We start from the raw sequence: 22,089 nt of genomic DNA, 5'->3' as shown, positions 1-22,089 counted from the left end.
AAAAGTGGTTATGGTATCAGGGAATGTGCATTATGACCCTTGAAGATGTATTGATGCAAATGCTATTTCCTTATGTTTCATCAACACCATACTGATCTACAAAATATATATGATGGGGAAATGCAATAACAAACAAGCAAACAAAAATGAATTGGCTGTTGTGGGTTTTCCAGGCTGTGTGGTTGTGGTCTGATAGTTTTAGCTCCTAACACTTTGCTTGCATCTATAGCTGGTATCTTGAGAGACTTGCCAGGGTAAGATGTGTGCTTGTGAGTGGCTGCCAAACACGTTAAAATTAAAGAATCACAAATAGTGCGATTCTCAAATAACCCGTTTTGGGGGGGAATGCGGGGCTGCCCCTCTTTAGGGGCAGGGATCATGCAATATGTTCCCCCCAAAATGTTTTTTTACTGGTATTATTCCGGGTTATTTGGTCCATACAGAAAGGACCTTAGCCTCCAGCTTCTAGGACTGAGAAGTGGCAGTAGGTTTTCTTCCTTATGCTCAGGCAACCTTAACTTGAAGTCCACACTGAACTAGAAAGTGGGCCTATTTACATGAAATGTGCTTAAGGTACATGTATCTCTGACCACCCAAAGCAACAGCTTACAGCTTTCCCAGAGAGGGATCAAGGTTGAGAAAGTGTATTTGTAGTTCAAGCTAACTCCAGTTCCAAGATAGCAGCCTGAGCACAGAGCCAAAGAGCTGGCAAACAGGCCCAGGGAATAAGGCAAGGCCGAGCTGTGGTACTAAGTTTGTGAGCTGCACTCAGGAGATGCTTCATTAACAAGTAAAACAAGTAAAACCTGCTGTCACAAAAAAAGCTTATGTTAGATCAGGGAAGGTTTCTTTAAAAATCATGTAAGGAAAGAGTGCAGCAAGACAGAAGGCTGATGTAAGTGATGATTAGGGTTGGCAATTGCCAGGTGGTAGTTGGAGATCTCTCGCTAATATAACTGGTCTCAAGGTGACAGATATCACCTCACCTGGAGAAAATGGCTGCTTTGGAAGGTGGACTCTCTGGTATTATACCCCATTGAAGTCGCTCCCCTTGCCGTCCCCCACCAGTCAGGCTCCATAGCCAAAATCTCCGGGTGTTTCCCAAACTAGAGATGATCGACAAAACTTGCACTTTTCAAAACGCATGGTGGATTCAGGTGCAAGGCAGTTACACAGCTCCCAAAAAGTCATTGGCATGAGACCAGCGTCTCTGACACATTTTTTGAAAGCGGCAAAACCACTGTTGACAAACTAAAAGATCAGTTTACTGTTTGGAAGGGTAGTGTTGTATGTTTGTAACAAGAGATGGGTATAAAAATTGAAGATGTTACCTTTATAACTACATACCCAAACAATACAGGAGAGCTGTTAACCGTCTCCTCTACCCTGCATTACACCTTAATGCCTTCTGCTGCTGAGTTCACTCTTGTCTTTTCTATGTGCTCAGCTCTTGGAACTGGAGCCTGCTGTTGGACTAATTCTGGGATCAGTGTCCTTCAAGCTGAAAGTCCCCAAATCTCCTGGCTTGTCCTGGGGAGAGGGACCAAGCTGACCTTGTACTATGGGTTAGAATAAAGCTATCATACACATATCCATTAATTATATATTTTTAACTATTGGGCTGAAAAAAAGATTAATGAGAACTAATCTACAAAACTTTTACCAAGGCCAAAATGTTTTAAAACATTTTGAGATAAAATATCAAGCAGTGGTGGTACTTGTTAATCATTCTATCAGTAAACTATTCCTAATCACACTGTATTTGGATCCTCAGTATTCTTTTGAAGGCTTATGGAAAAGATGCATTACTTGGCCAGCAGATGACTGTGGTGCCACTAAGGTGCTTTTTGCTAAACCTGACAAACCTAAGCAAGCAGTTCCTCTAACCTGGGAGTGCAAGGCAGTAAAGAAGGGATTTCTGCTCATGCTATCCTAGTGTGATTTAGGACTGATTTTTTTAAAAAAATTGGTCTACATCCACACTGATGTGTCTAGAGGATATGTCTGTGTCTCCTTGAATGCACATGGTAACACATGTCAACTGGTAACACATGTCAGTTTAATTTTAATTTAATTTTTACTTTATTTTTTATTTTAAAATTGTTATAATTTTCAATTAAAAGAACTATTAAAAGAGAAAGGCAGGGTATAAATCCAAACTCTTCTCTTCTTCAATTTACCTTTACCATGCCTGTTTGTTCCCTGTTCTGGAGATTATGTATTTATTTATTTGATTTCTAACCCACTGTTTCCCAACAAGTTGGATTCAAAGGATAGCAAAGGACTACCAGAAATGCCAATAAGAAGTCATTTAGCTCCTTCAGATTCTGGGACTGGACTGGGACTGGGACTCCAGTATGGTGTAGTGGTTAAGAGAGGTGGACTCTAATCTGAACAACTGGGTTTGATTCTCCACTCTACCACATGAGCAGTAGATTTAAATATGGAGAATCAGGTTTGTGTCTCATTCCTGCATATGAAACCTGCTAGGTGACCTTGGGCTAATCACAGTGCTTCGTAATTCTCTTAGCCCCTCCTGCCTCCCAAGATGTCTGGTGTGGGGAGAGGAAGGGAAGGAATTTGTAGGTCACTTTGAGACTCCTTACTGGAGAGAAAGGCAGGGTATAAATCCAAACTCTTCTCTTCTTCAATTTACCTTTACCATGCCTGTTTCTTAAAACGGGTTGCAATAATATGCTAGCCAATATAAGATAGAAAGTATGATTTCTTGTGTAGTAATTCGTACTCTACAACTTCTTTCTGTTCTATCAACAATCCTGCAGTTGGGAAAAGCAGAACACAAAAGCGTAGCAAAAGGCCATTGCTTTACAAAGCAGTCTTAACCCTGAACAATCAGCGCCACCTGCTGAATGTCAAGACCATCCCTTCATGTGCTTTGAATTCCAGTGAGAGCATGTATGAGGAATTTCAGTATAGCATTCCAAACTAGCTGATTTCTAGCACAGAAGTATCCGGTTTTGTTTCCTGAACACGATTCCAGCACTAGAAATACTGTTGAAAAACAAACATTTGTATTTGGAAGTTGGTACGTGAGTAACATTAAAAAAAACAGTCTTTAAATCAAACAAAATTTTGCTTTTGTTGATGTTCAAACAAAGCATACACAGAAAATTAAATTTTAGAATACTGGAGTGTTTGCAAGCCTAAGTATTGTATACACAATGAATATTTTGAAGTTATCATTGCACATTGCTCTCATTTTTGGTATAAAGCCAAGCAAACAGATGTTTTTATAAAAGAACTAACTCCCAGCTAACACTGCATCCACTGAAATCTCAAAAATTATCCAAGTAGAAAAAAACCAAACATTGGAACCCTGATGAAGCAAGCAAGCAATCCTCACCCCCAATTAATTCAGGGAACTGTTGTGCAGAAAATTTAAACATTTTCCAAAAACGTTTGAAACATTATACAGTAAAAAGAATATCTAATGCTTGGGCAGTCCAATCCACAGGGCTCTGGCAAAACCCCATACTGCTTTTGTATTCATTATGGTTACAAAACACATTACCGACATGCTTTTATAACTCTGATGGGGCTTTAAATAATATAATGGGCAACAGGTCCATCAACAAGATTATTGCTGGAATAGAAGTCGGTTGGTGAAAGTGAGCCATTTTCAAAGACTCTTTGACAGAGAGTCACTTGGCTAATTTTTTTTCACTTCAAATCTGTTTCATTTAGGTTTCTCTTCCACATGCTCACTGCACAACCTTGCAGTTTCCCAACAGAGGCCTTTTTTCCAAAGTTGATGAACTTCATTTGCTTCTTTGTCTTTCTAGAACTCTAAGAAGGAATCATATTGTGAGCATATATATACATTCAGAAAACACACTTCCAGTAATATTACACTGTGCACTATTTTGGCTAGTAGAAAACACAAGAATTTACTCAGATTTAAGATAGTAAAATATGTGCATGTCAGTGTCACTGTCTTTTAATAAAATTCTATATAATTCTTTCACAAACCTCAACTACTGGGACTGGGACTGAAAAGAGAAGCCAGTGCAGGAGAAGAGGAGGTCAGTATTTAATACTTTACCCTCACATTATTTTTCTGTTGCATATTGCTATCCTCAAGCTGTTCTTGAGACCACATTTTTCACCAGTAGTGCCAAAGCAGTGGGGGACTGTAATTGGGAAAAGAGGTTGATCAAAAATGGTCAAATAGCTCCTATTGCCCGGTGCTCATTTTCACCTTACAATCATAGCTCCAGCAGCTGCCGTACATAAAATAAAAAGCTGTTAAGAAGGACTATTGAGCTACAAAAAATGGGCAGTTCTCCCTCAGCATCAAAACCTATTATAAGAATGCTTCATTTGGATATCCCCTAAGGCCCTTGGAAAACAAAGCAGATATTGGAGTTAATACTTACCTACTCTGTCCATTGATTCTGTCAACAATGCTGTATTTGTGATTTGAGAGTTACGCCAATGTTCACTTTGTAGAAGCTCACTGATATCTCTATATTGTTTCTGTAAAGACTCTTCAACCATTTCCAAAGTTGTTTTCACTTCCAACAAAAGTTTCTTTTGTGGTGAGCAATCATGTCTCCCATCCATTTCTACCTGAGAAATATCAAACCAGCCTTAGTCAGATTGGAGAATTCCAAGACCAAGCATAACATGGGACCATATACTCATGTTTCAATTAGGAAGATGGGACAAAACTTTGCAAGGTTTAGATCCACAGATTATTCCAAATGATTAATACAATCTTCAATGGATAATGACTTCTAACATTTTGCTTTTGGACCCAATTCAAGGAGCTGGTATTGACCTTTATCATCTGATATGGTTTGGGGCCAGCATACCTTAAGGACAGTCTATTTCCATATGAACCGACACAATCACCATGGTCATCTTTGGAGGCCCTGCTTTGAGTCCCTCTGCCAAGTGAGGTTAGACTGGTGGCAACCCAAAGATGAGCCTTCTCAGGTGTTGCACCAAAAGTATGGAACACCCTCTCTCAGAGAGCCTAGTCTGTCCCCTTGTATCATTGTCAGCTACCAGCTTTAATGTTTTAACTATTCACCACCTGAAGTGGATGGAAAGGAAGCATCAATATGTTTTTAAATACCAGTAAATAAAATTAAAATCCCCATTCATGCAATTTTTCATCCCTTTAAAATGAGCAAAGATTGTGCTTATGAGACTATCACACAGATGGGTCTCTATACTGAATGCCCAAACTAAATGTTACTTTAATGTTCTATTCTGCAACTACATGCAGTTTACTGCTGCTTAGAGAACAGCTTCGGCAGGCCAGAGTCTTTAAGTTTTGCTTTGGTGCTTGAGTTGGTCTTGCTGCACCAGACTTATCTTGAGACCAATCAGTTTGAGTTCCTGTGCAAATTCTCTTGATGCAGATAAAGCACTCCCCTTTCACAGTGCAATCATCCCGGTTTTTTTTTTTTAAAAAAACAAGAGCAAGAACAGTAGCAACCAAACAATATGTGTAATTTGATGCACAGCTACAGCAAAAGCACTGGCGTAATGCCCATTGGGCAAGGTGGGCAGCTGCCCAGGGCATAGACCCCGTGTTGCCTGTATCTACACCTATAACCATATTTTGTGTTACCTAAAAGAAAATCCATTTGGGGAATATTCAGTTGAATCATACAACTTTTACCAGCAACATTGTATTCGTTATTCAATTACATCTGCTGTCAACTCATGATGGAATTTGAATCCAGGTTGGAACCTTGCAGGCCACTAGCTCTGTTTTCTCCCTCTCCTAGCTATTTTCACCTTCCACGTATCATCATGGACTTGTCTTTCTTCTGTTTCCCCCCTGCCTCCTAGTATCTTTTCCTAAACCTTCACTGGTTTCTGGAAAGATCATACTCAAATGGGGTTTGTCACCATGAGGATGGGAAACAATGGATTTTCAGATCTCTTTCCTTTATATATCCCCTCATGTTTGCCATTCTCACTCCCTGCCACTGGTGGGACTTTAAATGGTAACGTAGTCTCCTGGGTGAGCATTGAATCATTACTGACTTATTAGGTGAAGTCATATCACGATGTTTACTAGGCAGGCTTTGTTTACGCGGTGGTTTAGCTTTGCCTTCCCCAGTCATCTACACTTTACACCCAGCAACCTTGCTTCTCATTTTACTGACCTTGGAAGGCTGAGTCAACCTTAAGCTGGTTACCTGAATTGAACTCAGGTCATGAACGGGAGGTTTAACTGCACTACTGCAGCTTACTACTCTGCCATGGGGATTTTTATCAGCTTTTTTTTTTCAGTAGCAGACTTATTACTGCAGTGAACCCTCTGTTGCCACTGCAAATGCTTCTGCATTGGTAGTAGCAATGACAGCACAGTGGGGAATTGTCCCCATGTGGAAGCAACCCTTTGATAAGGCTTCTGTTACATTTTCCCCCTTTTATATAAGTCAGTACAGTACCACAGCACTAGATTTGGTTGAATGTCATCCTGGAGCAGAAAGGCATGGCTAGTAAATCTTTTAGATCACTGCTTTAAACAAGAATAAGACAGAGGCCGTTTCCGCACGAAGGCGGAAACGGCCGGGTCGGCGTTTATGACGCCGACCCGACGATGCTGGGACCGTCCGCATGGACGGTCCTGGGAACAGCCGGGCAGCCGGCGCCATCGAAGCCGGGCCAGTTAATTCGGGAGAACGTTGGTTAGGCGCTCGGTAAGCCTGGGGACACACCCCCTGGCCCTGCGCGCCTGCTCCAGTGGCGCAGGGCAGGGGGGTGTGTCCCCAGGCCTCGGCGACGCGCCGGAGGCCCGGGGACAAGGTAAGTGCTGGGTGGGGGAGGCGGCGTGAAGCGCTCTGGGGAAACGCAGGCTTTAGGCCGGGAGGGCGGCGCGAGGGCCCCCGTGCGAATGGCGGCCTGGAGACGGCGTTTTTACCGTCTCCAGGTCGCCATTCATTGCCCGTGCGGAAAAGGCCTAAGAGAAATGTCATGAAGTGGTTAAGAAATACAGGTTCAAATTCTACCATGCCATTTATCTAAGTTATTTATAATCCATCTTTCTCACCAGGACTCAAGGTAGAGTACAACAGAGTGAGTCAATCAGCAAAATGGGATATGAAATAGGATTTGGTTTGTAGAGCCAACCAGTCTAGAAAACAGAACTGAAGCAAAGCATAAGTATTAACATAACACATTAAATGATGCAAAATTGGACAAGAGGAAAGTTAAATCAATGACCATTATCAAAAAAGATCAGACACTTTAGGACACTCTTGAATTCCAAGACTAGAAAAACACAAGATCTCACAGATACCATTTGCTTTTAAATATATTGACTATTTAAAACATTTTCATTCTCAAACAAAAAGCTGAAAGACAAACACTTACCTCATCTGATGTAATTAATGTTTTTTGTTGATCACAGGGCAAGTCCATCTGAAAGTTTACAATTTTGTGCACTTTTTCCAGATTCAGCCTAGTCTTCTGAAGCTCTTCTAAAGCTGAAGAGAGAGAGAAAAGAAAAAGTGACTAAATTAGTTGTGTGCTGTGTGGTTTCCGGGCTGTATGGCCGTGTTCTAGCAGCATTCTCTCCTGACATTTCGCCTGCATCTGTCAGGAGAGAATGCTGCTTGAACACGGCCATACAGCCCGGAAACCACACAGCACTCAAGTGATTCCGGCCGTGAAAGCCTTCGACAATACATTAAATTAGTTGTGTTTTAATAATCCTTGAAAAACAAACTCTTGAGTTTACATCTGAGCAATCCTTACGAGTAGAAGTTTTACTTGCATATAACTTCTACTGAAATATATGAGTACAGTGCTTCCATTTCTTTTTCATAAGATCCAGAGTCTATATGTGGATGCAGATAACCCGAAGCAGCTGATTCCTTAATATGCTTCATGTCACGCAAGGGGGCATATTCCAAGGAATGTGGATTTAAAAGTACTGGCTATGATAGTCGTTGTGGTTGTAGGGATTCTTGCATCCCTGTTCCAGCTTATTAGAAGGTTTTCTTATTTATTTGCAACATTTATCAACTGCCTTTCTACCTTGCAGAACTTAAGGCAGCTCACAATGTAAATAAAGCAATTATTATGTAACACCCCCCCCCCCACACACACACACCAAGAACAGCACAATTTAAAATCTCAGTTAGGACTGCCAATAAATAAACATTAAATTAGGTGAATGCAGTCCTAAATAAAACTATCTACAACACTGTGGAACTCCACAAACCAACAGCCTTGGAGCACAGCAAGAATCTCCTCTCACGGGCAAGTCCTTTTGGTGGATTATGCATGGGCCAAAAACAGCGGTGTGAAAAAGGTGTAAAAGAGTTTAAAGCGGTGTAAAAGGGTTTACACCATTTTCACACCATTTTCACACCGCTGTTTTTGGCCGATGCGGAATCTGCCTTTGTTCTTCCTACACATGCTGTCTGCTGTGTGTCACCTTAAAGACTGATGTCACATAATTCACCATGAACTTGAATAGATGCTAATCATTTCTTCAACAGGTGGACATGACCATTCCTCTGCAGTCCTCACCCTGTTCCCGCTCATGCAGTCTTTTGGTTTGCATGGGGAACAGACTGGGGGTTGTTCAAGTAGAGGTCTCCTACTTTCCCATATCACTGCTGGCATCTGATAAGATTGGCAGTGTGGGTAAATGGGGGGCCTTGAATAGATGCGACACAAGGGTAGATTCCGCACAGACCAAATATAGCGAATGTAGGGTGCAATACAAACTGTTTTTTGGGGGGAGGACTTTGTTCAGGTCCCATTCCCAAAGCAAGTCTGACCCACTTTAGCTCCCTTAACTCGGAATTTTCAAAAGTTGCAAAACTAGCAATTCTTTTGCAAAATCCTAGGTTTGAGATTCTCCCAGGTAGGAGATGACCAAGCAGGAGACGCTTTATTTCCCTACCTTCCACGCATTCACTGTATGTCCTGTGGCGTGCACCATCAGGAAGAATCCACCTGCCTGTCATTCCGTGAAGGTTGCCCAACAGGTTGTGGGCCCCAAAGTGTGCAAAGTCTCTCAAGCATGTTTCTCTCCATGACAGCGAGTATGACTGATCTACAGCAACTCATTTATTATTGCCCTGGCATTGCAGGGAGAACCCTTTTTCTTTTTAATTTTACATGTTTTAATTTTTTAATTTTACATGTTGCACATGCACAACTACATGCGGCCAATCAGATTGTGGGACTATTGGCATGGCTGTGGGGATTCATTTCTGTATTCCCGCGCAGCTATACATGTACTGCAGGAAAAAATTTTTTTAAGAGAAGCGTCTCCATGCAAAGGCACGAAAGCAACCTGGATTGCTTCCATGGGCTCCAATTGCTGCCTGTATGACTTTCATGTGAATGGGGAAAAGTAAAATGGGTTTCTTTATAACGACTGCAACCTGTTACACATTTGCTGTGCGCATAGAGATCATGAAAGGGTGTCATCCAAAATTGTAGGGTCCAGAGCAGCACAACATCTGAGCCATCTTGTTCCCCTTCTGCCATTTTGCAGGATTCAAATGTCAGCCCCAATACTTTTGCCTCTGGCCTCTCCCCTTATAACATCAGGCGTCTTGTCCATGCTATTCCAAGGCCTTTCTACTCAGTCATAATTGTATTTACACAGTTCTCTGCCTGTTCTATATGACCACTGGTGACAGCAGGGCTGCAGAGGAGTGCCTGATATGAAGAAGAAGAAGAAGAAGAAGAAGAAGAAGAAGAAGAAGAAGAAGAAGAAGAAGAAGAAGAAGAAGAAGAAGAAGAAAGAAGAAGAAGAAGAAGAAGAAGAAGAAGAAGAAGAGGAGGAGGAGGAGGAGGAGGAGGAGGAGTAGTTTGGATTTATATCCCCCCTTTCTCTCCTGTAGGAGACTCAAAGGGGCTTACAATCTCCTTGCCCTTCCCCCTTCACAACAAACACCCTGTGAGGTAGGCAGGGCTGAGAGAGCTCTGAAAAGCTGTGACTAGCCCAAGGTCACCCAGCTGGCGTGTGTGGGAGTGTACAGGCTAATCTGAATTCCCCAGATAAGCCTCCACAGCTCAGGCAGCAGAGCTGGGAATCAAACCCGGTTCCTCCAGATTAGATACACGAGCTCTTAACCTCCTACGCCCCTCCTTCACATCTGTCTGCTTGGCCCATTAGTAAGTTAGGTGGTCTTGGGTGTAGGGGTGGTGGGTCCAAGCCCAGCCTCTGTCTTTTTTTCTCATTTGTTTCTTTTACAGAGGAAGTGGAAGTTTTGCTGTCCACTATGTAGGTGCCCTTCCACTGTAGCTATTGGAGACACTCAAGCCATGTGTCTCTTTTGGGGTTGTACTGTTGCTGCATCTTTTTTCTGTTCTCTGCGGCTCTGGGGTGGTGAATAGTTTTGTTGAGGAGCAGCAGTCACATTGGCTGTGCCTGTGTTCCACTCAAAGAAAAATCATTGGGCACTGCTGCCTGATTAGCAGGGATACTATGGACTGCATTGTGTTCACTATGCACCCTGAACCTTGTGGAGGAACATGTGATATTGTTATTCCCTGATGAATATCCTTAAAGAGCTGACCAGCACTGTCATTATTACATTGGCAACTCGTCAACAGTGTCACAGCAGCCCTCAAAACTGGACTGTAAATCTTGTGCATACTTACAGCCTACTCATAATATAAATGCATGGGAAGTTCCAGGAGCAACTTGTTCTGTGTATTTCAATTATAATGTGATTAAAAGCACACAGGGAAAACTTAGGCATTAGATGGAACTGCAAATGAAGCTCCAAGAATGAGTACAGAAATGAATAATGGGAAGACTGCTAATTAACTAAAGCAATAATATCAGACTTACTTAAGGTATGCTGGGTATAAAGACAGTCTAACTTCTGAGTGGCATTTTTGAGTAGACAAGCCTGCAAAAGATTAAAAGCAAGAAATGAGTACCTTCAGTTGCTTCATGGAACATTTAAAAAGTGACATGATTTTCAATCCACTCTAAACCTGTGGAAGAGAGCTGGCCCTGACTAAAAAAATCTCACTAACATTGCATTAAGAAGTATATATTCAATTTTAGGAGAGGCATTTGGAAATGAGAAAAAAAACATACTATGTTCCACTGCCTGAAGATTATCTTGCAAAGTGACTGCTGCAAAGTGACTAAAGATTACATCTTTTCAGCTCCTGCCTCTTCAGAATAGTGTTCTTGCTTAAGCTATCATGCCTTTCTTCCTCCCTCCAGATATGGTAATAGTAGGGTCGGGAAGGCTAGAGAAGAGGCTGTTGATGGATGAACGTTTTCAAATATAAATATATCTTATGGCTTGAGAAGAACAGTTTAAATGTCTCAATATTCACTGAGAGGAAATGTCACAAACTAAGTTCCACTATACAGTTTCTTCCTCTTAAAAACATTGGTTCAGGTTTTAAGGCCTAGATTAAAATAATAAGAGTTGAATTTAACTGTGCTGCGTGCTTGCAATAAAGCAAAGCTCAGACCTTTTGAAACTGAGATAAAGGACCAAGGTTTCAAGCTTGCCTTCCTAGGCCAAGGACACAGAACTGCAGTGCCACATTGCAATTAATTAAACTGCTGAAACTATGTCACCATGAGGGTTTATGGCTGCAGAATAAATCCTACCTTGTTATTTCACTCTGACCCACAGGTCATCTGGCTAGCAACTGAGTTATGTGATTCTCTTAGATCATCAGGCATGAATTTGATACAGTCAGTGCCCTGGCCACCTCAAATCTTCTGCCCATAAAGTTTACGATTTTCAGCCTGAAAAGTGTGCTTCTGGGAACCTTTGCTATGGTTCCCTGATTCACCATTTAGACACAGACAAGAGTGTTCTTTGTTCCTTGCATTATGGCTATTCTGTCATCTTCAGACTTTGCTCTGGATAAAGCGGCTTTTGTGAAGCTGAAGGATTACAGCTAGAATGGTCACATCTTGTATCTTGAATCTTGCCTTTAGAACCAGTGCTACTTCACTGTATGTTAGTCCTTTCTGGTTTAGCTTTTATCATTTCAATCCTTACTATTTTTGTTCTCTTGAATATATTCTTGCACAACGTTAAAACTACTTTAATCATAATTTGTGTTATTTTGTCTTTAGGTGGGTTCATTCTAATTCCAGTTCTAGACCGTATATCTATCAGATTAATCTGTTAGATGAAACTCACTCTGCAAATTGTCTACCTTGCAGGGGATGAATGTCTTAATTGTAATCCCTGGAAAGCTGGAAGTTTGCCCTTTTGCCTCTGGCTATTTGGATAGACAAAGAAGCTCATAGAAGCTACTAAAGGTGGGGTTTGTGGATTCAGGTTTTTGAAGTGTTTTATTCTGTACCCTCTTCCCCTAAATATGATGCCCTAGGATTAGGTTGAAGTTTCAGGAAGTTCAACATCTGAAGGCCCATCTGACATTTCATCTCATGAACTCAGAAAATCCAGGAACCTTGGGCATTTGTGATTAGATTATGGCTTTAGAAAACAAGAAGACTATGTAATTAGTAGAGATGGGATTTTTTATTTTTAAATTCTTAAATTATATGAAGTTATATTAAAAGCAAAATCTTGTTTCAATAAACATATTAACTGTTTCTTACTTTCACTAACAAATTATTATGACACCAACTTCCAACCTTTGGTTACATAAGTATCTTTAACATTGTACTGTATAATATTATCAACCACCACCATGGTGCTCAATAATATTGTTCCATCAGCACTGATAATCCAGAACCTAGTCATTAGGTCTCTGTCTCCTGGACATCCAATACAAGACTGGTAAATATAATCTCCCCCCCCCCTCTCTCTCTCTCTCTCTCTATATATATATATATATATATATATAGAGAGAGAGAGAGAGAGAGAGAGAGAGGTTTCTCCTAGGAAACCTTGTATGTGTGTGTTTTTACCCCAGTAATTGAATGATGGTGAGTGGGAATTTCTTTTATTCCATTTCTTATTTTCCCAATAAAGCCATTAAAAACAATTTATTTTCTCTGCTGGTTTCTTATGGTGAGCTGAAACCCATATACACAGGCAATATATATCGATCAAGTTACCTAACGCTCCTTAAAGCCATACTAAGCGACCTTGTGCTCTACAGCTAATTTCCCCACCATTTTGGGCAACACCCTGGTCCAGAGCCATCTCAGTGGGGGTCATGACACTTAAATTGATTTTCACTGAAAACTCTGCATTTGCTATCCTTCTTTGTTAGGGGACTTAGTTTCTTTTCAGATAGTAAGGAAGGTTGGCTTTGTAAAAAACTTTCCCATCCCTTAAATCATTTAATTTTTTTAAAAAAATAGAGCATGCCAGTTGCTATGAGACACATATCTTCATGCTAGGCATTGGCTATAGGGGTATCTTAAGTAGCATTACTACTGTTTAAGATATTCATTGAGAAAGCAATGGTGGTGAAGAATTGGACCATGGGAGTCTAAGGGCTCACATGTCAGCTTCAAAAATGTAACTTCAAAAGCCACAGAAACTGATTTTGCTTGGGGTGGAGGAAGGAGTTCTTCCCCTCGCCCCTGCTAGCCTTTTTTCTGCCCTTTAAGAAACCACAGTGAGAAGATATTCACATAAACTTGGAGCTGATTAGTGTGAGCACTCAAAACTTGACCAAATTGCTTCTCTCGGGTTTGTCTCCAAAGGTGACTGGTTGGGAGTATTCACCTCCTGATCCCCTCAAATGATGTTTTGTCTATCTAGAAATTGGTAGAAACTCTATGGTGAAACCGTAGAGGTTTTTGGTGATTCCTACATAGGACTAATGGTACTTTTGGGGGAAAAAACAGAAGTGTCATCAGTCTCCAGGATAGGAAGATGATAGGAAGTGGAGGAAAATGCTGAAAGAACTGGATTGCAGGAAAGGCTTAGGAGGAGAGCAGGAAAATGAAACAAATAATTTCCCAGGTACACTATCATCTCATTTTTGAAGAATATGAAAAAGAAGAAAAAAGCTCACCCTCAAGCTAACTCATACTATGGCCCTTTCCGCACGGGCCATAAACAGCATCCTAGGGACAGCAAAAAACACCATCCCTAGGGAGCTGTTTGCATGGGAGGCGCTGCTGCTATTGCGAGGTTTTTCCAGGGAGCGAGGTTTTTCGGAAATAGCGGCTTCCAACCACTGCTGTGTGAACGGCAACGGCTGGAAGGTGCCATTTCCTCCCTTTCCCAAACGCCTTACCAGCCCTCCGACCTTCCAGCACATCGCCCAGGCCAGGGGACACGCCCCCCCTGCCCTGTGACTCCAGAGCTGTCGCGCAGGGTTGGGGGGCATGTCCCCTGGCCTGGGCGACGCGCCGGAAGGTCGGAGGGATGGTAAGGCATTCGGGGGACGGTGCAGCCTCTGCGCAGGCTGCACCGTCTTCCCCACCCCTACTGGGACCGTCCATGCGAACGTTCCCGGGGGGGTGTGTCGGCGTCATTTACGCCGATGCACCCCCGCAGCGTGGCTGTATGGAATGATATTTCTGCTTTGCAAGAGAGCTTTCTACTTGCTCACAGAATAGATTCGTTTTAATCTGCCTGCTTGAAATTTGTGCAAGAGTTGCAATCTTTGGACATTTAATCTCAGATGAAGAGGCAGTCAGATTTCCTATTACATCTAGTTTTATATTTGATATGAATAAATCTGATTCAGCTATAAACCTTATTACAAAGCCAACCTCTCTTTTTTGCACACCCTATTTCAGACCACTCATTAGAATGATAGGAGAGGAGTCATCGTCGTCGTCGTCGTCGTCGTCGTCGTCGTCGTCGTCGTCGTCATCATCATCATCATCATCATCATCATCATCATCATCATCATCATCATCATCATCATAATCCCAGGTTTGTATATCTCACGTTTGTCTACTGCAACAATCCTCAAAGTAGATTGCAATCACATTTCCTTCCCCTCCCACTACAGGCACTTTATGAAATAGGTGGGACTGAAAGAGTTCTGAGAGAACTGTGACTAGATCAAGGTCATTCAGCAAGCTTCATGTGGAAGAGTGAGATATCAAACATGGTTTCCAAATTAGAATCCAGCACTCTTAACCAAGTCACCATACTGGCTCCCATTAAAAATAATCACATTTAAAATAATCTACACGTGTGTAGAATCTATTCAACTTCATGAGTCACATAGTAAAGGCAATAACCAATACAATTTTGGCTCTCAGAATAAGAAAATTGAAATTATCTACAAACTTCCAAATGAAGAAAAAAGAGCCATTCAAATTTTGAATTACCTTTTCATTATCCCATTCCTCTTTTTGCAATCTTATTTGGTTGACAAGCTCTTCATTTTCTTGGCTTAGTTTATTGTTTTCTTCCTCCAGTTTCTGGATATATAATAATACAGATGCAATGTTATAGAAGAACAGGCTGGCTTTAGACAAGGAAGATCAGTTATGGATCACTGCTTAATTTTACAGTATTTAATTGAGAAATATGTGTGTGCTACCGAATGAACCCTTTTTGCAGTCTATGTCAATTTTAAAGCTACCTTTGATTTGATATCTAGAGGCCTAGTAAGGGCTAAATTGTTCAATTCATCAATCAATAAATGACTCCTGTTATTACTTTTTAAGCTGCCTGAGAACACAAGCCTTAGATTTAGTCCAGAGGGTCATTTATCTAACTCAGTTTCCAAACAGAAAGTTGTATGGCAAGGTTGTTTTTTGGCATGCTTTTTAAAAATATCCATGTTGATGCGCTTATCAAATGATTGTTGAGTTCAGATATTAATGTACCAATATTAGCAGATAGAAGTTTATTAAAGACACAATGTTATTGCTATAACTGTGGTTGTAGTACGAAGTGTGAATTTGTCCTGATCTAATACATTCTCACTTCTTCTCCAGCAGACTGAATAGTTGAGTGCCTATTAAAAGAGCAGCAAAACAGAACTTCCAACAGCCTACACAGTGGGTTTTCCCACTTGGAACAACCTTTAGGATATGCAGGAAAATGTTCCTTTATAATTATACAAAAAAGACACCCACTGTCCCACGAAGACTGAGCGTGCTGATTATAGCTGTGAGACATGGACTACTGAGGACAGTTGATCATCAATTAATTAAAAGAAAGAAAAAGGAAAAAGGAAAAAAGAAAAAGAAAGAAAACGGAGTGGGAGAGAGCTGGGTAGCATTTCTAACAGCATACAGAAGGCTTGACTGTGCAAGGCATGCATCTCCACCACCCTCCATTTCATAGGAATGGATAGGTTAGGTAACAATTACCTTTTTCATGCTGGAATATACTTGTGTACAAAAAAAGAAGAAAGAAGGTTCTGCAGGGAATAGCCAGTGCTAGCTAGACATGACTGTAGGGGTATAACCTTTTTCCTAAAGCAATGATCCCCAACATGGTATGAGTATTTGGGTGCTGTGTGGTTTCCGGGCTGTATGAGTAGATGCCATGGTGCCTGCTGACACCTGTCCTGGTGACCACCAATTGTGAGCAGAGCCAGGTGGGGCTTTTGCTAGCAGGGCCTCTGAATGGTTGTTGGAAATCTGATTGACTGAGCAGATTTTTAAAAGTGTAGCTTTGGCAACAGCTGCAACCCCAGCAGAAAAAAGAGGTAGAACTATTTAGCTTAGTTACCCTCAGGGTTCAGCAATCCCACAATATTGAAAAATGCGGGGAAAACATCCACATATTTATTCCCCATGAATCCTCATGGATGGAACAAGCACATGATTTGTGATATATCTCTACACAGAACTATATACTACTCAATGGCATTACCTCCGTACTAATAAACAGCTAAGCAATTCTCTAAAATGTGAAAAAATCTATTCACTGTGTGTTAACAAACATAGCATGTCGTGCCCTGTCCTTATAGAATAGTCATGCACTGTCGATAAATTTTCCCTTCCCTTACAAGCCAAAAAGAACTGTAATGAACCACTCCATGTACTGGCCGATGGTTGCTATTTTGAAATCCTTGCCTGTAATTTTGTGAAGGTGTTGAGTTTCATGTGATAATCACTATAGCTCATCACAAAATAAAAATGTTTTGTGCAAATTAGTTCACATTTTAATTTCATAATAAGGAGAACTGAAAGTAGCTGAAAGAACAAATTAGCAGTTAGTGCAGCAAAAATAGCACAATTTTGTTTCAGAGGCTTTATGCCAAATAAATGACCTTATCTTCAATAGAGTTCTTAAACCCCTTGGAAATGTAGGAAGTAACTCATGACGCATACATATAACACTGATGACTGTTCATCCAAAGTGCCTATATTTCTTGTTTTACCTTCACTGTGACTTGCCAGTCTTGGTTCTTCCTGTCTATCAGCTTCTGATAGGCTTCTAGGTGGACTCTCAGGATTTTCATTTTGTTGTTGTATTGATTTTTCAGGGCCATTATGGCTTGCTCCTATCCAGTATATTGTGTAGAAGAAAATAAGCTAACTTCAATGCAACTAAACATACAAATGAATAATTTCAACCCAAATCTTTGGATCATGTTTTTTTCTTTACAACATGAATGTTATGGTCGCCTGGCTTCTGTTGTTAACGTTACGAACCAGTATCACCCTTATTAAGTTTGAAAAATGCCATTGATGGTTTTGCGTAAATAAATGGAGATGGATTTTATGAACCATGAACAGAAGAATGCATGGTCATATATGGCTACAGTGTGGTGTAGTGGTTAAGAGCGGTGGACTCTAGTCTGGAGAGCAGGGGCATATCTACAGAAAATGGCACCAGGGGCAAGAACTGAAATTGCCCCTCTCTGAACTTGCGCCTCAGGGGGACTGCTGGGACACCTGCCAGGGCACTCTGAAAGGCTGCAGGCTGCTGGTGGGCGGGCTGAATCTCTGGCTGGCACATGGGGAGGGGTTTGCTGCAAAGAGCCACCATCACCAATGAGGGAGCCTCCCTGGCTGGCTGTATGCGCCGGTGCAGAGCGCTTGGCTATCAGCACTGTGAGGCTCCAGGCTGCTGGGTGGTCCTGCCCACCCTGCCTCTCTCTCAGCAGCACTACTGCTTCATCTGTGGTCCAGTTGGGGCACAGGGAGGGCCGGGCTGGGTTTTCACTCTTTGCTGGCTTTCTGCACCGCTATCTGGCCATTCCTGGCGTGATGCGTGGCTCTGGGTGCCCTGAGGTCCCCGCTGGTCTCGCTCTCTTTCCCTTCCTGGGAACTTCTCTGCTGGGCAGGGAAGGGGCAGAGGGCAGGGTGGGGGCAGCCACCTTCTGCTTCCACCCCAGCCATGCCAGAGACAGCAGGCTGAGTCCCTGGGAAAGAAGGCTAGCCAAGACAGAGGGGCTCAGAGGGACCTTCTAGCTCCCCACCCCTTTCCTTTGGATAGAAATGGGGAGGAGCCACAAGGGAAGGAGAGGATACCAGACCATGTGCAACATCCAGGAAAGGGCATGCAACAGCCCCACTGCGAGACAGGCTGAAGAGCCAGCTGGGACAGCTATGTCACTCAGGGAAGCCCCGGGCAGGGCCAAGGCATGAGCCATGCCCACAGTGCTGGGGCAGGGGCTGTGCATGTGGCCGGCCCCTGAAGCTGTTGCTGACCCCTCCTAACCCCAAGGGAGGGAGAGGGGCCAAAGGCTCACCTGGGTAGGAGAGGGAGGTGTGGGCTGTGCTGGGAGCTTGGAGGCGTGCAATCCCGAGCCCAGAACAAGCAGGGGAGGGGCAGCTCCGGAAATGAAGCTGGGCCAGCAGGGATGAGCTAGTCTTTAGAAAGGGGGCAGGGACCTGATGGTGGTTAAAAGGATGGCATGATTGACAGCAAGGGGTGGGGGTGGGTGCAGCAGGGGGCAAAGGAGGGGTGTGTGGTGGGCGATTTTGCCACCCCACATGACTTAATGGGCTGCATTCAGCTGGTACGCCCCTACTGGAGAACCAGGTTTGATTTCCCAATCCTCCACATGAGAGGTGGACTGTTATCTGGTGAAATTGATTTGTTTTCCCATTTGTATACATTAAGTATGCTGGGTGACCTTGGGCTAGTGACAGTTCTTCAGAACTTTCTCAGTCCCACCTACCTCTCAAATTGTCTACTGTGGGGAGAGGAGGGGAAGTTTGTAAGCTGCTTTGAGATTCCTTAAAGGAGAGAAAAGGGTTTTATAAATCCAAATTCTTCTTCATCTGCATCTTTCCCCCCTTGCTTTCTTCAGCACGCTCTGGGACCTCTGAAAACCTGGTGAGGAATAACTTTGTGGACAAAATGTCATGGGGGTTGCAGAGAGGAGTAAAATCACCCATCCTTGCTCTTCCACTGGTGGAAAGAAGCTTGAACAAGGGGTTCCATCAGTACAACTGGTTGGTTATACTACTGTGGTATTCTTTTGTAACAATACCACACAAAAACACTAGAAATAATACAATGAGAAATTAGGAAAATTTTCAAAACTTTTCAAAAATTCTGATTGTATTTTTATGAAGGTTTAATACAGTAGGCATTAGAATGTATTGGGCATGACATAGAGGGCTGATGTTAAAAAACATTACGCTTCAAGCCATGAAATTATCATTCAGCAACTGTGTGAAAGCGTAACTGTATCTGACTCAACCTGAATTCTGATGACACTATTTCCTCAGTGTTATCTGTGTCAAATAGCAGTGGTACTTATCTGCCTATATTTGCCTAATAATTATAATTTGAACAGGTGTTCCTCTTCACGTAAAACATGAAACTGTCATATATTGCCATACCATTGGCTCACCTAGGTCAGTATTGCCGACTCTGGCAACAGCACCCTACGTTCTTAGACAGTGTAGTGATTAGAGTGGTGTAAACAAGACTGAGGTTCAAATTCCTGCTGAATCTTCAATTCACCTTGGGGCGGATGATCACTTACCTAAACTACCTCACAAGTTCTGAGGCCGACATATCTGTGGGTGTGCCTCTCATGATATATCCCTAGAGAGCATTGTGCTCAGCAAATAACCTTCTGGAGATCACTGGCCCCAAAAATGTCTGGCTGTCCTTGACTAGGCCAATAGGTTTTTTGGCTCTGGCCTCAGCAGGTGGAATGCTCTGTCCAATGAGACAAGGCCCTATGGAATCTATCACAGTTCTGCATGGCCTGCAAAACAGAGTTGTTCTGCTAGACCTATGGTTGAAAGAAGCAATAGTATTCCAACTCAGCTGGTTTCTCCCCTCCTCCCCCCACCCCTTCTTTGATTGTTAGGTTATTAGCTATTGTTGCTGTCCTAGCCCTTATGGGTATATGGGGATTTTATGTTGTTGAATTTGTCTAATGTGGAGAACAGCTTATAAAATTGAATGAAATAAAATAATAATAATAATATTAACAACAATAATAAAGTTGATGGCTGTTTTGAGGATAAACTGGTGGTGGGAAAAATAATGCATACTTTGCTTGGAGGTATGGTAGGATAAAAATGTCATAGATCTGCCATTCTCTGTGAGGAGGAGAAACTAGATCTCTAAATTTGAAGGGGGGAAATACCATTTAAGTGTGTGTAAAGTTTCTATTAAAGGCTCCGAAGGAAGAGATAGTCCATGATATCAGGAGGCAGAACTCTATCCGTCACTATTTCATCTTCCAACTGCTGGTTCTTTGTTCTTCCCCAGTGCCTCTGTACTCCATAAAATTGAAGGAAATTCTAGTGAGTTATTTCCACTAAGTTGTATCCTTTCTTCTAATGCATATGCTTTTGCTCTTGAAAATTGGCACCAGAGGGAGCTAGCATCTCATGTGAAAAACCTGTGTTTAAAGTTTCAAGAGCACTATGGTGGATTTGTAACTCAGATAAGGGCAGCCTGAATGGTGAGTATGATGCATCAAAAAGCATATAGATTAATTAGGACTTATGAAAGAACCATGGAAATTAGTTTTCAAAATAATTAATTAAATTAAAGTCAATCGTTTATTGCAGAATGTTAGCCTGATACAGCTTAGGAACATTGAAGACCATTCATTTTTACTGCCTTCAGTTTGCCTAACTGTGCATCTGATCAGATCCTATTTTTGTAAGATCCCTGAAAACAAGTAAAAATTAACTATATTTCAAAAAAAAATAGTGTGTGGGGACGGGGGACGGGGGGTTCATAAAAACTTAGAGTTTCTTTTGCAGGTCCACTACAATTGTATTTATTTACTTCACTTTCACCCCACTTTCTCCCAAATGGGGGAACCAAAGAGGCTAACATAATTCTCTCAATTTTTCCTAAAATAATCCTGTGACCAGCTCAGTATATTGAGACAAAAAAAATTGGAACAATAGAACACTTATCTTCATTATGAAAGTCACCTGGTTTTCTTTTCCTACAAGCTCCAGTTCTTTGATTACCTTCACATAGCCAATTTTCATCTGGTACATGTCTTTTACAATCTGTCAAGAAGATAAAAAGAAATTATCAGTTCAGCATAACAATCACATTTTCTTCCCATAGGTTCTTTCTGCACGGGGCCAAAAACAGCGGCCCAGGGACGGAAAAACACTGGTCCCTGGGGAGCTGTTTGCACAGGCAGCTTTCCACCTCCCTTCCCGAGGGAGGTTTTTGGAAAGCACCGCCTTCCCATCGGCGCAGTGTGAACCGCACCGTGCCGAAGGCGCCGCTTTCCCATTCCCCCCACTCACCTCGTCCTCCAGCGTCAGTCTGGAGGGCTGCTTAGACCCGCCCATGGTGCCCTCTGACCCCTGGAGGTCAGAGGGCAGCATGGGCGGGTCCCTGCAGCCCTCCAGACCGACCCTGGAGGACGAGGTGAGGGGGGGGGGACGCAGAAGAGGCGGCTCCGTGCGGAGCCGCCTCTTCTGTGCTGGCCTCTGCGGGGGTCGCTTGCACGCGCCCGTGCGAACGGTCCCCTCCACCGGCATAATTTCTGCCGGTGGAGAGGCATATTGTAGCATGGCAAAACAGATGTGTATCTGCACTCCTACATTCCTGCTGGGTGACCTTGGGCAAGTCACTGTTCTTTGGAACTCTCTCAGCCCCACCTATCCCACAAGGTGTCTGTTGTGGGGAGAGGAAGGGAAAGGAGCTTGTAAACCACCTTGAGTCTCCTTACAAAAGAGAAAGGTGGGGTATAAATCCAAAGTCCTCCTCCTTGAAAAGCTCTGTTCCAAGTGGATGACAGTTCATCCTCCCCATAAAATAGTACCAGGAACATGTTATCATAATTCTGAAC

The 22,089-nt window shown here is 42.4% G+C and overlaps 1 protein-coding gene across 1 annotated transcript in view; it reads right to left on the bottom strand.

Moving 5' to 3' along the window:
• Window positions 1-3,104: 3,104 nt before the first annotated feature.
• Window positions 3,105-22,089, bottom strand: part of LOC125437006 — a 35,810-nt gene continuing 16,825 nt past the window's right edge. Inside the window, exons 6-12 of the mRNA XM_048504378.1 lie at window positions 21,212-21,292; window positions 17,227-17,349; window positions 15,215-15,307; window positions 10,811-10,871; window positions 7,360-7,472; window positions 4,398-4,590; window positions 3,105-3,807 (exon numbers count right to left, since the gene is read on the bottom strand). Of these exons, the coding sequence (XP_048360335.1) occupies window positions 3,800-3,807; window positions 4,398-4,590; window positions 7,360-7,472; window positions 10,811-10,871; window positions 15,215-15,307; window positions 17,227-17,349; window positions 21,212-21,292 (672 nt within the window). The 3' untranslated portion in view covers window positions 3,105-3,799. The remainder of the gene's footprint in view (window positions 3,808-4,397; window positions 4,591-7,359; window positions 7,473-10,810; window positions 10,872-15,214; window positions 15,308-17,226; window positions 17,350-21,211; window positions 21,293-22,089) is intronic.

The sequence above is a fragment of the Sphaerodactylus townsendi genome, linkage group LG07 (assembly GCF_021028975.2).
Source record: "Sphaerodactylus townsendi isolate TG3544 linkage group LG07, MPM_Stown_v2.3, whole genome shotgun sequence".
NCBI classification, from domain to species: domain Eukaryota; kingdom Metazoa; phylum Chordata; class Lepidosauria; order Squamata; family Sphaerodactylidae; genus Sphaerodactylus; species Sphaerodactylus townsendi.
Note: the sequence above shows the minus strand (reverse complement) of the source record. Positions and strands in the feature narration are given on the sequence as shown.